The following is a 17529-nucleotide window of genomic DNA, read 5'->3' on the forward strand; positions in this document are numbered from 1 at the left end:
TTAAACAATTGAATCATAATATAAAAAGGAAAATTATGTTATTTAGAGAAAAAATTGTACTGTTCCAGGAATAAGCTTGTAATAATATAATAACAAAAGTCATAACATATTGTTTCAATACACACATAATGTGAGAATAAAATTATATTGATATGAAAAATGCTACAAGAACAAAGTCATAATATTGTAAGAAAAAATAAAGGCTATATTATTATGTATCATAAGAAAAGTCTATATTTTGTGAATAATAGAAGAAATAAAATCAGCTTACAATAATAAATATGTAATTTCACTTCAAAACCAGATTAAATTTGTAAATTTATGGACAAAATTCACACTATTATGGAAATATAACTTCTGTATTTTAAAGGTACCACTTTATGCTTATGTTATTTGTAATTTAAAGTTATGGCTTTATTCTTGTAACATATGACTTCTACTGTAAATAATTACAAGCTCATTCAGAATTTTATTTATTGATTTATTTATTGTTTTTTTATATTTATTCTTTCCCCATCATCTGGCCCCAATTTGTTAAACAATGTAATACTCAAATAATATTTGGCATTCTTGTCCATCTAAAAATGTTCAAATATATACTGTATATGATTAATGAAAAATAAACATATTGAATGATTGCGACTATTAATTTCATTTGAAGACAAACGGAGCATGTTGAACATGTAATATCCTCAATGAGTTGTACCTGCCTGAACAGATAAACCCTTTTTCTTCTAGACATATATCCCTCTTGAAGAATCGAGCGCAAAACAGATGTTCAGCTGTGACAGACTGAGAGCTTTTGATGACTGAATAGAAAATAACTATCTACAACACTTGCTTATCTACAATACACAAACTGTGTCCTCAATAAGAACATGCACAAGTCAAGGACTTTATCAAAAACAAATATTCTGGAAGTAATGTTGGACTTTTCAACACACTTTCAAAAACCAGATCACTGCTGGATCTTCTGCGGTTGTCATGGTACTCAGACTACCACCATGTAGAAATTTAGAATATATACAGGTAACAGAACAGATGATAATATTGTACTGTACATTTCAGTAATAGTCCCTGTGTGATTGAAGACTCAGACATTACAGTCTATATAGGCTGAAATGATTTTCAAAGCAAACAGACCGAACTCTGAGGAAGCTTTGACAAAAGATATTTCACTCCGGAAATGAAAGTTTGTGTAGCTTATACATCACAAAACTGAATATGTTTTTGACGGTTATTACATTGAGCTCGCTGAAGTTTGGCTGCATGGATGTTGTTGGAGGAGGAGCCATCCATGCAGATCTGTAGAAATGAGGTCCCTTAGAAAACTATTAACATTGGCCGTGTTGAAAATTACAAAACAGAAAGAGAACCCCCGAAACGGTAATACTTTGCTCTGTACATAAACTGTCGAGACTGCTTTCACATTTACACACTGGTGCAGTTTGGAATCTCCCTTGTGCTCTCACAGGCATTTCCGACTCCCCCTGAATAGAAAGACATCAAACAAGAGAAAGAAACAAGCCAAGAATTAAGATTTTTAGTCAAAAATAGAGCCGTGCTTTGATACCTGTACAAATAATTAATTATTTGACACTGACACCTCATCATTTTATGTTTTTCCCTTATGAAATACTCTTAAGTGGCACAACAAAACAATAAAAATCATCTTTCTTATATGATACCTTTGGATTAATGAATGATTTGATGCATGACTGCATTTCATTTTCAAAGGGGATTAATTTTCGCTGAAATTTCTGTGTTGTGTGCTCCTGAGAGACCACAGAGATGATGTTGATTCACGGCTTCTTGGAGTTAATTGAATGTACAACCCCTGGCAAAAATTATGGAATCACCGGCCTCGGAGGATGTTCATTCAGTTGTTTAATTTTGTAGAAAAAAGCAGATCACAGACATGACACAAAACTAAAGTCATTTCAAATGGCAACTTTCTGGCTTTAAGAAACACTATAAGAAATCAAGAAAAAAAGATTGTGGCAGTCAGTAACGGTTACTTTTTTAGACCAAACAGAGGAAAAAAAATATGGAATCACTCAATTCTGAGGAAAAAATTATGGAATCACCCTGTAAATTTTCATCCCCAAAACTAACACCTGCATCATATCAGATCTGCTCGTTAGTCTGCATCTAAAAAGGAGTGAACACACCTTGGAGAGCTGTTGCACCAAGTGGACTGACATGAATCATGGCTCCAACACGAGAGATGTCAATTGAAACAAAGGAGAGGATTATCAAACTCTTAAAAGAGAGTAAATCATCACGCAATGTTGCAAAAGATGTTGGTTGTTCACAGTCAGCTGTGTCTAAACTCTGGACCAAATACAAACAACATGGGAAGGTTGTTAAAGGCACACATACTGGTAGACCAAGGAAGACATCAAAGCGTCAAGACAGAAAACTTAAAGCAATATGTCTCAAAAATCGAAAAATGTACAACAAAACAAATGAGAAACGAATGGGAGGAAACTGGAGTCAACGTCTGTGACTGAACTGTAAGAAACCACCTAAAGGAAATGGGATTTACATACAGAAAAGCTAAATGAAAGGCATCATTAACACCTAAACAGAAAAAAACAAGGTTACAATGGGCTAAGGAAAAGCAATTGTGGACTGTGGATGACTGGATGAAAGTCATATTCAGTGATGAATCTCGAATCTGCATTGGGCAAGGTGATGATGCTGGAACTTTTGTTTGGTGCCTTTCCAATGAGATTTATAAAGATGACTGCCTGAAGAGAACATGTAAATTTCCACAGTCATTGATGATATGGGGCTGCATGTCAGGTAAAGGCACTGGGGAGATGGCTGTCATTACATCATCAATAAATGCACAAGTTTATGTTGATATTTTGGACAATTGAAAGGATGTTTGGGGATGATGAAATCATTTTTCAAGATGATAATGCATCTTGCCATAGAGCAAAAACTGCAAAAACATTCCTTGCAAAAAGACACATAGGGTCAATGTCAATGAGCAGATCTGATTTGATGCAGGTGTTAATTTGGGGGATGAAAATTTACAGGGTGATTCCATAATTTTTTTCCTCAGAATTGAGTGATTCCATATTTTTTTCCTCTGCTTGGTCTAAAAAAGTAACCGTTACTGACTGCCACAATCTTTTTTTCTTGATTTCTTATAGTGTTTCTTAAAGCCAGAAAGTTGCCATTTGAAATGACTTTAGTTTTGTGTCATGTCTGTGATCTGCTTTTTTTCTACAAAATTAAACAACTGAATGACCATCCTCTGAGGCCGGTGATTCCATAATTTTTGCCAGGGGTTGTACATCTGTGTGTTTTGGAATTAATGCACAGGATTTCCTGCTTTCACCATCTCTGGACATCTGCTCTTTTGGTTTGCAGTGGAACCAGCATCTTACAGCTGCCAACATGGGTGGAACACCCCACCCCCCCAAAAAAAACAAAAAACAAAAACAAAAAAGGAAAGCCATGATTTTTGTTGTAAGAAAAGTTCATTTATTAAGACTGTACGGACAAATATTTGTTAAATATATTTGCTAAATATTTGGTAACACTTTATATTAACTGCACATGATAAAGCATTAGTAAAGCATTCATAAAGTGTGAGTAAATGCTTAATTAACTACTTGTAAAACATTTACAAAGCATTCTTTTTATTAGCTACTCATTAGTAAGAACATAAATAGATGGCTTAATAATTATTAATAACAAAATATGTAATGTTTTTATAAACATTTATAAATGATTTTTTTTAATTCTCTATAAACCATTTGAGAAAAGTCGATGATTTTACAAATGTAAAATCAGACACTATTCATTAGTGATAAAAATACTTTACAGATCATATTTTTATTTTTACATTTTTTTCCTCACAAATGATTGACTTTACTAAGCATTAATAAACCATTAGTTGATGCTCAATGTATGAGTTATAACATTTGTAAAGATTGCATTAACTACTTCTCCTTATTCCTCAATACTTTATGTATCATTTGTTAATAATGTACAAAGCTCAATTATGTTTCCCCATCACTATAAGTATGCAGTTTTAAAGACTTTATCTTTCACAAGAATACCAAATTTGCATAACACTGTCAAACCACAGAATGTGGAGGTCACTGAGAGAATAATAAAACACAATCTGTGATTAAAATAGAAATATTGTAAGAAAACACATACTTCATGATGTAAGTATACTCTGCTTTTTCTCCAACTCTAAATTGTGCTTGTCAGGAGAAATCCTGTCCTTCCATACATCCATCAAGCAAAGCTTTGTATCTTAAAACTCAAGAAATGCAAAACTGTCAATTTTTTTATACATTAATAGTGGGAGGTTAAAGCTCTATGTGCCACCCCCCAAAAAAATCATCCATTTCTGACATTTATGATTTTTTGTTTGTTTTTTTTTTTACAGAATTTTCAGTTTCAAGTAGGAAATGTACCCGAAGCCCTGAGATGATCATATCGTCCGCTAGATAGTGACACAGTCTGCTTAAATGTGCAGCAAGGTCTCAACTCTTTATGCATTTAGGTAAAAATAAGATGGGCTGACACCCAAAAATCAACTTACATTTATGTCCCTTGTCCTTATGGGCAACTTTCTTGTGTATGCATTGCTAAACTAAATTGAATTAGCAATGAAACAAAATAAAAGTAAACACTAATGGGAAAAATACAAAACTTCACCTTACTGCTTCACCTCAGGTAGCTTTGGTGGCTGCTCATTGCTTGTGTGTTGCAACACTTTGGCAATGAGCCATGAACCTGCCAAAGAACAGCTCACTTGAGTCCACTTGCTAAATAATAGTGGCAGGCACACTCCAGTTCTTAAAGGGATGACAGGGGATTGAACCTATGTCCCTGTGGTTGCAAATTTCTCTTTACATTGCTGCATAATTTCAGAGTAAGGAGTACATGGTCAGGTGAAATTAGGCTTGATGAACATAATGACAACATCTTTAAAGATGCACAGCAGCAAAACAGTCATTAAAGTCGTTGCCTCTGCGCCTTGCTTGAATTCCACAGGCCACGAGTTTCAGCGTGTTGGTTTTATTAATTATTCATTACTCTCAGTACTGAATGTCCTGCTGCAATCTATTCTTTAGCACATTAAATCCCTTCCTGGACTGTCCCCATGCCGTGGCTCCCTCTGCTTTCTGATTCACTGAATAATTAAAATGTGCTAAAAGGGGATAAAGTTGCCAATTCTCCATTTAGAAGAATAATTCAAATTCAATAGCTAAAGTGTGCCTTGGAGGTGATTCGACATACATTTATTCTTCATACTACCAACTAGGCTTTTACTCAAGACAATATAATGGATGTACTTAATTTATGAAAGACACAAATCCCATCGTAGTTTGCCTGTTGTAAAGTCCTTGCAAAAAAGAAAGTCAGAATATCTGAAGAGAAAATATGTAGTTTTAAGTCCAGATTTAAACATTTCAGATAGACTGTTTATCCATAGTATGTCCATGAGCATCATAAGACTGGCAGACTTACTTTTGACTCTGGCGTCCAGTTCCTTCTCCATGAGTTCTTTGGTTGTGGAGAACTCACTTAGAGTGATTTTAGGCGTGCTATCACCCTGGCCCACTGAGCCAATCATCTCCTGCTCTTTCTCCTGGTTTACCTCAGCGTAGATGTTGATCCAGGGTATTTTTCTAAATGTTTGCAAAAAAAAAAAAGTTGGACTTTCAGCAATGTAAGAAAAAAAAAACTGGACTGTTTTCATGGGAAAAGGCATAAAGTGTAAATAAATTAATTATCTATAAAAAAATATCAATGTGGTTCTATGTTTAAAACTTCATTTCAAAAATGTAAGTCAACTCAACTTCAAAGCAAATTTGTTTAAATTCAAAAACTTATAATGTTAACTTAATCTGACACCTTAAAATTTTCATTTCACTAAACTGACTCACAAACCTGATTTTGTATGATAACCTATGAAAAGTTTTATAATAGTGCAGCAAGGAGGTGAAATAATCCTTCAAGTGGTAGTACATGTTGTGTGGGCCGCTGAAGAGGAGGTACTGCTGGCCCACTACCAAAGAGCGCCCTGCCTGAAGTGCGGGCTTCAGGCACGAGAGGGCGCTGCCGCCTCACAGGAACAGCCGGGGTGACAGCTGTCACTTATCAACTATGACAGCTGTCACCAATCACCAGGTCTTCAACCACACACACAAAAGCCGGACGACATCTCCACCTCGTCGCCGAGATATCATCTACCTATACGGTAAACTCTCAGCCGTTTGACTGTGCCGTTACGCACGTGATTCCTTTTCTGAGTGTTTGCAGGAGTTGCTGTAGCTGCTGTCAGCTGGGTGCGGCGTTTTGTGGTTCCGTGACAGAGTGACGTTCTTCACCCTCATGCCAAAACGCTAAGTAGCTCTTTGGCTCTGCTTAACAGTGTTCTGTGCTAAAGGTGGAGGTGTTGTTTCCCACCTGGAATAACGACTTGCTGACTGTTTACTGAGTGTATTGTCACACACTCATCACATCTGTTCTTCTGCCAGCAGTACCAGATCCGATAGTCGGAGACGGTGATCACCTGGGGACTCGGAACTTGGCGGCTCTAGTATTCTTCGGGTTCGGTGGCAGTGGAAATCGTGTGGGATCCGGTTCTTCTCGGGACGGACGTCTTCTATCCTCGAGCCTACCCACACATCACCTTGTATAGTTTGATTGTGATCCAATTTCTGCATTTGTCTGTATTCTCGTTGTGCATTTTTCACAACAGTAAAGTGTTGTATTTTTGGCTCATCTATTGTCTGCTCATTTACGCCCCCTGTTGTGGGTCCGTGTCGCTACACTTTCCCAACAGCACAAGCACCAAATTTGGTAAAAATAGATACATACGAGGTCTGTTCATAAAGTATCGTACCTTTTTATTATTTTTTTTTTAAACTATATGGATTTGATTCATATGCTTTCACGTCAGACAAGCTTGAACCCTTGTGCGCACGCGTGAGTTTTTCCACGCCTGTCGGTGACGTCATTCGCCTGTGAGCACGCCTTGTGGAAGGAGTGGTCCCGCCCCGTCATCGGATTTTCATTGTCTGGAAATGGCGGAATGATTTGGGGTTTTTTTCCATCAGAATTTTTTCAGAAGCTGTTAGAGACTGGCACCTGGAAACTATTCGAAAAATTTATCTGGCTTTCGGTGAAAATTTTACGGGCTTCACAGAGAATAAGGTCTGGTAGTACAGCTTTAAGGACCCCTTTAAGGACGCTCAGCGCGCCGCGCTCCGAGCTGCGACGACACGGCACAAGCCACCGGACCATTTCTGAGCTGATGGCTCTGTGGATACGAGGCCGTCATGTGCTCTTTCTCTGGTTATCACAAGAGCTGGACATCAGCCATTTTCCTGCAGATTTCACTTTTAACAAGAGATTTTGTCATGGAAAGCCGCACGGAGGCTTCGCGCGTCACGACGGATTCGCTTTGGAAGCGAGACAAAGGAACACCTCCGTTTCGACGTGTCAGAGGACAAGTTTGGACATGTCCAGCTCTCCACAATTTCACTGATACTTTACTGGACTGGTAAGCATTGAAAGCCGAGATAGACAGCGAATCGGTCGTGACGCGCGAAGCCTCCGCGCGGCTTTCCATGACAAAATCTCTTGTTAAAAGTGAAATCTGCAGGAAAATGGCTGATGTCCAGCTCTTGTGATAACCAGAGAAAGAGCACACGACGGTCTCGTATCCACAGAGCCATCAGCTCAGAAATGGTCCGGTGGCTTGTGCCTCGTCGTCGCAGCTCGGAGCGCGGCGCACGGCGCGCTGAGCGCGGCACGCTGAGTGTCCTTAAAGGGGTCCTTAAAGCTGTACTACCAGACCTTATTCTCTGTGAAGCCCATAAAATTTTCATTGAAAGCCAGATCAATTTTTCGAATGGTTTCCAGCTGCCTGTCTCTAACAGCTTCTGAAACAATTCTGATGGAAAAAACCCCAAATCATTCCGCCATTTCCAGACAATGAAAATCTGACGACGGGGTGGGACCACTCCTTCCACAAGGCATGCTCACAGGCGAATGACGTCACCGACAGGTGTGGAAAAACTCATGCATGCGCACAAGGGTTCAAGCTTGTCTGACGTGAAAACATATGAATCAAATCCATATAGTTTAAAAAAAAATAAAAAGGTACAATACTTTATGGACAGACCTCGTACATACCACTATTCGGACATATTGAACTGAACACAATCCCAACACGCAGAGCTATTCTCTATACAGCACACAAGCAAAGATTTACCCAGAATGCATTATTGTCAACATCCAGGTATTTTTTGGCAGACAGCAAACTTGCGGTCACTTTTATGCAGTGAACAATTTCACTTTGCAGTAGCTGGCAACCAGAGGTGGGACGAAGTCACCATCAAGTCACTCTCAAGTCATAAATCAGAAAGTCCCAATTCAAGTCTCAAGTCATAATGACCACCAATTGTTTGCAAGCTGACTTGAGACTTGACTTGGGACTTGCTGATTCATGACTTGAGAGTGACTTGATGGTGACTTCGTCCCACCTCTGCTGGCAACCACGCTTCATATCTATACAAGTCCAATTTTGGAAGAGTGTGATCATGAAGGCTTAGAGGAAGCAGGTACAGGTGACTACGTTCACAATAACAGCTGTGATGTGGACACGGAAATTTGAAAGAGTTGTCACTGCTTTGTGGAACTCGTGGAACTTGGAAGGATTGAAGCTTACAAAGCATTAGAAGCTGAGTGAAGCCTGAAGTGGATGTATGCCACTTCTCCTGAAGCAGGGGGCTCTGATCCTGATCTCAATGGGAATAAATGAAAGAATCAAGAAATAGAAATGTGATGCTGAAAAATCAGACATTTAATGACAATCATATCGAACTCGCAGGATTTGGGATCATCAAATTTCATGATGTATATGAGGCTGTGTGAAGCCTGAAGCAGCGTCGGCCAACAGGGCGTTGTTCTATGTGGTTAGTGGGTGTCACTTCCAGAGAAGTAAAATCAGCATGATGCAGTTGTGTTGCAAGGTATATATTTACTATTTATTACCTCCGCCAACAAAGTTGCTATGTTTTCAACCCAGTTTGTTTGTTTGGGTGTTTTTTTTGTTTTGTTTTGTTGTTTTTTTTTTTTGTTTTTTTTTGGGGGGGGGAACAGCCTGAAGCCCACATTTTTTTCATATATTGTTATGAAATTTTTACTGAAGATTCATATCCTCATAGGCAAGATCTGATTCACTTTTGAAGGTCATAGGTCAATGTCAGGAAAACTCTTGGAAAAATGGAGAAATCCCTATATTTAACATTGAATGAATTTTAAAAAATTCACAATTCTGTCAGAAAAGATCAAATTTCTTTCATATTGGAGAGTGTCACTCCTTCCCTGGTTCTCAAGACCAGGCACCTAAGTGGCTCTACTCTTTTTTCTTTTTTTTAGATATTTAGATATACTTTAGTATACACGAGTAGAGTTCTACCTTAGAATTGGAATGTATAATAGAAGATATACCTTACTGAATTTTCATGTAGGGTGGTACCCTTTATTGACTGACACCAAATATTGGAAACCCATTTAATGTACATTTTACATTATATCTTAATCAAACATGCCCCAATCACTGTCATACAGTGAGATGCAGACTGGTACTCTATCACCTGACAAAGTTTGATCCGGATCTGATCCGGATTGTGTATTTTCTGGACATTTGAATTTAATAAAGCCCATTTGGTGTACATAATATCTCAATCATAATATCTCAATCAAAAGTGCCTCAATCACTTTCATTTTTTGTTATGGATTTACCTACACCATCAAAATTGGATGGAGGTTCCAATGTTATGTCTGTCTATCTTCCAGTTATTAGTCAGAAACCAAGTGCCAAAAAGGAATGACAAATTGTGCATTGCAAAAATTATGTGAAAATTATGCAAAAATTACCAAAAGAATTCAGAAACTGAAAAAGTTGGGGTGGGGGGGAACTGACAACATCTAAAAATAAATAAATAAATAAATAAAACCTACAATTCAAGAGCTTGACCTGTGCATACTCCTGACATTTGATCACATAGAATTTGGCTTATGAAAAGTCACTTCTAACAGGACTTTGACCTTAAATTTTTTCCGAGGTAAATTCTGTGGAATTGGAAACTAGTGTTTGTAGAAGTTTGCGCTCTACAAGTGCAGTGCACCTGTTACTTAGTTTGACCAGTGTGGTTTATACTTTTTTGATCTATTTTTAATGTTCATTAATTATGACTGATTACAAATCTCTGCAAATTAAGGCAATAATAGCATGTCCCTTATGTTGGTTCTTAGTTGACTGTTTGTGATATGGAGAATTTAGATGATCTTGGTATCCAAATGTAGGTTTTTGAGTATGAAGAAGTAAATCCTATATAGGCCCTGAGTGCTTATTATCCATATATCATGACATAAAGTAGATGAGTAGACAGTCCCATTAATGGATCGTCAGTCCTTCACAGGTTAATTCCCAAACCATCTCTGCCACCCATTTACAGCTAGTTGGACGGCAGTGATGCAGATGAACTTCCTTGTCCAAGAACTCAAAAAGGTAGCATGAATGTGAATTGAACCCAGAGCTACATGTTGAAAGGTAGGTCTCTTGGCATGAAGTGAGGCTGTTTGAGCAGAGGAACTGATTATGGAGGTACAATGTTACAAAAGTATGATTTGATGCTAGGATCATTATTATTGTGCATGCCTGTGCATACTTAACACCAGAAGAAAAAATATCCATACAAAGCATGGCAGCCATCTTGGAAAATAGCTTGCCAATTTCATCGCCTGTGTCGCCAGTAAGCAATTTCATATGTATGATAGTGTCAAGGGTGTATTTTTGCAGGGGTGGTGACCAAGTGGCTCGTGTGCTTGCTTTCAGTGTGCAAGGTTCCCAGTTCAAACCCCACCTCTGCTACATTTTTCCATGCACCAGGAAGTGTGTCTGGTGTAAATCTTGTGCCAAATTAACATGCAGAACCACCTTGGATCTGCTGTGGCGATCCTGAGTGAAAACAAGGGAGCAGCTGAAGGGACTTATAGTTCAGCAGATAACTGAAAAAACTCTTTCAAATTGTAACGCAAGCACCACATTTGGCACATATATGCCTTAAACGTTACTTTTTTGAAAAGGCAGGGTGTCCACTTGAATTTCCAATGGGCAGGCAGGTAGGGGTCAATTGAAGAATTACACAGGGGTCAAAATTAAAAGATGCTCCAATCATATTGAAAACTATACCACATTATTTATATGATCAGAAATTCCAAATAGATATAGTTTGGACTATCTGTGACTGAATGTTATGGAGTTATGGGGTAAAAACAGCAAAAATGGTGGAAAAGGTCAATTTCAGTACGTGCTGAAATTTCAGTACGTACTGAAATTGATCCCTACCTGGGTGCCTATTGAAAATTCAAGTGGACACTTTGCTTTTTCAAAAATTTGGTGCTTGCATCACCATTTGAAGGATTCCTCTGTAACTATTCTCTTATCTGCTGCACAATTACTAGTATTTTTTTGCTTTGAACCACCATGTTTTATTACCCAGACAGAAGTAAAACAGAGGCAACAAAAAGATTTTTGTGTCTACCTTAAACCTGTCTTGACTGTAACTCAGTAACAAATTCATAGGTGTATTACAGGAACTTCATTTCTCCCTTCTATATGTACAGCCATTTTCTGCATTTAGTCATTATCCCATTTATTACCAATTACAAATCATTTCATTATTAATTGTTGTTTTGTCAACTGTGAGATTTCTTGAAAAATGCATCCTCTTTAGACTAATTGGAATAATTTCAGATTCATAATTAATGACAGCTTTTCCATTTCCCTCAGACATTTCAAGAGACTCATTTTGAGTATGAATAATTTATTCAGGAAATAACAGCCATGGCACAGCAACTGCATATTAAACCAGTAAATGGCCATTTTCTCTGCATTTTATAGCAGATTAGCGCACACACCTTATGCATTAAATTTACGCCTGTAGCCAAGAGGAGGAGGTGTAAAATCGACTTACAATGTGGACGCCATCAGACTGTAATTGATTGGCCTACACTGTCTTCATTTGGTATGATCAATAATAAACAAAAAGGGAATGGACAGACGCTAGGGTTTTCTGTGATTGTGCAGAGCCGGTGCGTACCTCTTGAATTTGTAGATGAGGAACACTGCTAAACCCAGGAACACCACCGACAGGAGCATCAGCATAGCTGAACTGCTGTGTCTGGGGCTGGAGTCCACCAACGGAGCTGCAGGGGGCCAGAAATAAAGGACAGCCATTACAATGTGTTGTCTAACAGCGCTGTATAGCAATTTCGACAATTATGGTGCACTTACATCATCATGATGTCACCTTAAATATACTGCTCCTGCTGAGCAGTCATTCAGCAGCATTGCAGTAATTGTACACACCTCTACCAGCAACAATGTCGATGCAGCTACATTTTTTTTTTCCATTTTATGAATCATGCTGGCAATAATGGCTATATTGCAACCATTAAAGGTCCTAAAAATGATTTAGTGCCACTAAATGTGGCAGTAGCACTGGCATCTCAGACCAAAACACTAACTTTCTTTTGGCCACTCCTCCCCATTTTTAATCTGTACAGCCCCCTCTCCTCCATACTGAGAAGGAACACCAGCTTTCAACCTTTCTTGTTGTTGGGCAGAGGCCTTTTTTAACCTCTGAACATTGTTTGGTTTGAGGGGCGGGATTTCTTCTAAGTCACTACTGTCCAACCATCTTGAATGCAGAGAGCTGTGTGGTCAGTCACTGGTATTGTCTGTATTTAAATAAGAGGAAGGGCAATGGTTCCACAGGGTCTGTCTTGCAATATTACTTACCAGGTTTTGTGAAGATGCATACTGCAGGATAGGCTGTTGAAAATCATATTTAGCTGAAGCCTTTCCAATGTTAAGCAGGTCATCAGTCCCACACAGGGCCTAAGGCTATAGAAAGCCACTTATATTTGCATCTACTGTCAAATTTAGAGCCACCAGTTTGTGTCATCTGCAGTGCTTTGGATTTGTTGGATTCCAAATGTGGAGTCATTCAGGAGCATCTACTGTACATGGCGCATATTGTGGGCTGTTGGACAACAGCAATTGTACACATGTGGGGCATCGACATGTTCCACATCACAGACTGCTTGTTATAACAGGTGCTTGCAGTCATTATGACAGCTGTGCACATCAGTGATCTGATGGCCGTAATGATCTGATCACACACAATTACATGCACTACAGCAATGCAATAGTCAGTGGACCCTGGTTTACATGTCATCAGTCCATAGGTTGGATGTCATTCGAAATCCAGCAGAGAGATGCGGCCGGTCTTCAATAGATAGCAGACCAAAGCACTTGCTCTGCCATGCCCCTCCCTTTTTACGATTACTTGCACTACAGTGATGCGATAGTCAAGGGATCCTGGTTTACATGTCATCAGTCCATAGGTTGGATGTCATTCAAAATCCAGCAGGAGACACAGCAGGTCTTCAAAAGATAGCAGATCACAGCACTTGCTCTGCCATGCCCCTCCCTTTTCTTGCCTTCCACCCAACGGTGGAAGGTGAGGCAATCGAGCCTCACCGTATGGCATTCAATGTACATTTTTCTTACAACCCCAATTCCAATGAAGTTGGGACATTGTAGGAAATGTAAATATCAATCAATCAATCAATCAATCAACATTTATTTATAAAGCGCTTTACAGCACCGACTGGTGTCCAAAGTGCTTAACATTAAAAACACAAATTTACAAAAATAAAACACATATAAAATAAAATTTTAAAACACATAAAAAAGAACATAAAAATAACAGAACATGTCACCTCCCCACTAAGTGTTAAAAGCCAGTTTAAATAAATAAGTCTTTAACTTAGATTTAAAAAGTGCTAGGTCAGGAATAGTACGTAACTCAAGAGGTAGCTCATTCCACAGTCTGGGGCCAGCTACCGCGAAAGCATGATCACCCCAGCGTTTATATCTTGACCTTGGAACATCTAAGTAAAGCTGGCCAGACGCCCTTAATGTCCTACTGTAGGTGCGCAAAGTTAAAATTTCAGACAAGTAGGGAGGTGCAAGGCCATAAATAGCTTTAAAAACAAACATTAAAATTTTAAAATCAATTCTAAAACGAACTGGAAGCCAGTGGAGTGAGTACAAGACGGGCGTAACATGCTCACGTCTAAAAGTGTTTGTCAAAAGACGAGCAGCAGCATTCTGCACCAACTGGAGACGTGCAAGAGATGACTGATTAATGCCCGAATAGAGTACATTACAATAATCAAGTCTGGAGCTGATGAAAGCATGAATGGCTGTCTCAAGATCACGTCTACTGAGAAAGTGCTTTATTTTAGTCAAAAGGCGAAGTTGGAAAAAAACTAGCTTTGACAACAGAATTTATCTGTTGATCGAACCTCAAACAGCTGTCAAATATCACTCCCAAATTCTTGACAGCTGGTTTTACATAGTTAGCCAAAGCATCAAAATTTGGTGTTACCACATTTGGTATGCCAATGTGCTTAAACACCATGATCTCAGTTTTACCATCATTCAGGTAAAGGAAGCTTTGGGACAGCCACTGTTTTACATCATGAATACAATTAAATAGTGATGACAAAGCATCACTCCCATTAGTCCTCACAGGCAGATAGATTTGCAGATCATCTGCATAACAATGAAAGGACAGGTTGTGCTCGGTTATAATTGACCCCAATGGCAGAATGTACAAAGAAAATAGAATCGGCCCAAGGACAGATCCCTGTGGCACTCCACAGCACAGAGGAGCAGTTGATGAGGAAAGGCCAATCATGACAGAAAAGCTCCTTTCAGCAAAATATGATCTAAACCACTTAAGTGCAGTACCATGAATGCCAATAAAATGTTCCAACCGGGAAACAAGTACTGTGTGATCCACAGTATCAAAGGCTGCTGTGAGGTCCAACAGAACCAGCACAGCAGGATTCCCTGCATCCACCGACAGAGTAATATCATTATGAACTTTTAAAAGTGCTGACTCAGTGCTGTGTTGCGATCTAAACCCAGATTGGAATTTTTCAAGGATGAGATTGTCTTCTAAAAATGATTGTAACTGTAAAAAGACAACCTTTTCTAAAACCTTAGATAGAAATGGCAGATGAGACACAGGTCTAAAATTGGATAAAACTGATGAGTCCAGGTGAGGTTTTTTTAAGAAGAGGTCGAACCACAGCATGTTTAAAAGCAGCTGGAACAGACCCTGATCTAAGACAAGCATTGATAAAAGTTAGGAGACCCGCCCCAACAGTATTAAAAACCTCCTTCAGCACCTTAGCTGGAACAACATCTAAAGGACAACTTGTAGATTTTATGTGTTTTACAACATCAGCGAGAGATGCAAAAGAAATGGGCTCAAACTGTTCGAGCACAGCAGAATGTGCACGAGGAGCAGACAACTCAACATTACAGCTCTGATCAGCGTTCTGTCTGACTGATGAAACCTTATCAATAAAAAACTGAAGAAACTCCTCACAGGTTGTGGCTGTAGCGTCCAACAAAACAGAGGTGTGTGGATTTACAACTGAGTTTATAGTCTGAAATAACACACTGGGACGATGACAACTGCTCGAAATAATATGAGACAGATATTGTGCTTTTGCCTCCTTCACAGCCTACTGATAGTTAGACTGTCCCTCAGAAAACCCAGCGACACCTGTAGTTTGTTCTTTTTCCATTTTCTCTCCGCCCGTCTGCAGCGTTGCCTGAGGGCACGGGTCGTGGCATTTAACCAGGGGTCGGATTTTGATTTCCTGGATTTGCAGCGCATCGGTGCAACAGAGCCCAAAATTACTGTGCATGTACAGTGGAAAGAAGAGAGGATGTTATCTGGGAGTAATGGAGAAACCAGTCCATTCATGGCATAAAACTGAGAGTCCATGAAGGCAGCAGCGAAGTCCCCCGCTGTCGAGGAGGTGACCAAACGGCGGCGAGAGACAGGAACAAGTGGCTTACTAGCAGATGGAGGAGCAATAAATTCAAAAATAACAGGAAAGTGATCTGAAATAATGTCTGATATGTCCTTAAGTGAAACTGAGAGCCCAAAAGAAATAACCAGGTCCAAGGTGTGTCCAAGATTATGTGTTGGTCCATCCACAACTTGTGTTAGACCAAAAGAGTTCAGGAGGCTTTTAAAATCATCAGCCAGCTGATTAGAAGGACAACAGATATGAATATTAAAATCACCACAGACCAAAAATTTATCATATTTTGGGATAAAATCTGCCAGAAACTCAGAAAACTCCTGAATAAAATCCTTATTAAATTTTGGTGGACGATAAACAACAGCACAGAGCACAGGACAGTCAAACTCCATCACAAACAACTGAAGTTCAAAAGTGGAGTAGACATTAGAAGATAAAAATCGGCATTTAAAGCTGTCTTTAAAAACCGTGACCACACCACCGCCTCGACCTGATGCTCGCGGGGAGCTGAAAAATGAGCAGCCGGGGGGGAGGAGCTCAGAAAAGGCACTATTTTCACCTGGTTTCAACCAGGTCTCCGTTAACAGGAGAAAGTCCAGATCACGACTGGAGAAAAAGTCATTCAAAATGAAAGTCTTACTTGTGAGTGACCTTGTGTTGACGAGTGCCACACGGACTGAGCGCACCTCAGTCTGCTGCGAGACACGACTGAGCGGGTGCAGGTTCTCCTGCACGCAGCCACGACTGCAGCTCCTCACAGGACGGCGACGCGGAAGTGGAGACCCGGCACCCCGGACAACCGGCCGGAGCCACCGATAGCGAAAAGTCAGGGAACGCGGCACGTCGTAGCCGTCATATGGCGTGAAGAATCTGGCTATGAATTGTCGTGAAGCATGTTTGCAGGAAACAGCCAGGCACACTCTGAGCCGAACACGGACTCCTCCTCTCTTCCCGCGTCCTCTGCGGCGCAGACGCCGAGGCAACACGCCAAGCGGCTGGCGTAAAAAGTCCGGTACGGACGCTAAGACAGGCCGCGGGGGCAGCCCGCGTCCGAGCCAGGAACAGTGAAATTCTCCAGCGAAGCCCGAACGTTGATTAGAGTCTGGCGATCATACACCAGGAGCGGTGACACATTCCATGCAACAAAGTGCAAAAACAATAAAAACGACACTAAAAGAACGAGTGCCGACGGCAGGCCACATACAACGGTGCCATCTTGACATTTGACAACATTTGAAAAATAGCTGAATACAATGATTTGCAAATCCTCTTCAATCTATATTCAACTGAATACACCACAAAGACAAGATATTTAATGTTCAAACTGATACACTTTTTTGTTTTTGTGCAAATACTGTATCTGCTCATTTTGAAATGGATGCCTGCAACACGTTTCAAAAAAGCTGGGGCAGGGGCTACAATGCTCAAAGAACACCTCTTTGGAACATTCCACAGGTGAACAGGTTAATTGGAAACAGATGAGTATCATGATTGGGTATAAAATGAGCATCCCCAAAATACTCAGCTGTTCACAAGAAAAGATGGGACGAGGAT

At 39.7% G+C, this 17529-nt stretch overlaps 1 protein-coding gene across 1 annotated transcript in view; it reads right to left on the bottom strand.

Annotated features, from left to right (window-relative positions):
• Positions 1-508: 508 nt before the first annotated feature.
• sorcs3 (sortilin related VPS10 domain containing receptor 3) overlaps positions 509-17529 on the bottom strand; it is a 646076-nt gene continuing 629055 nt past the window's right edge. Inside the window, exons 25-27 of the mRNA XM_034187360.1 lie at positions 12159-12264; positions 5506-5666; positions 509-1490 (exon numbers count right to left, since the gene is read on the bottom strand). Of these exons, the coding sequence (XP_034043251.1) occupies positions 1432-1490; positions 5506-5666; positions 12159-12264 (326 nt within the window). The 3' untranslated portion in view covers positions 509-1431. The remainder of the gene's footprint in view (positions 1491-5505; positions 5667-12158; positions 12265-17529) is intronic.

The sequence above is a fragment of the Thalassophryne amazonica genome, chromosome 15, assembly GCF_902500255.1.
Source record: "Thalassophryne amazonica chromosome 15, fThaAma1.1, whole genome shotgun sequence".
NCBI lineage: Eukaryota > Metazoa > Chordata > Actinopteri > Batrachoidiformes > Batrachoididae > Thalassophryne > Thalassophryne amazonica.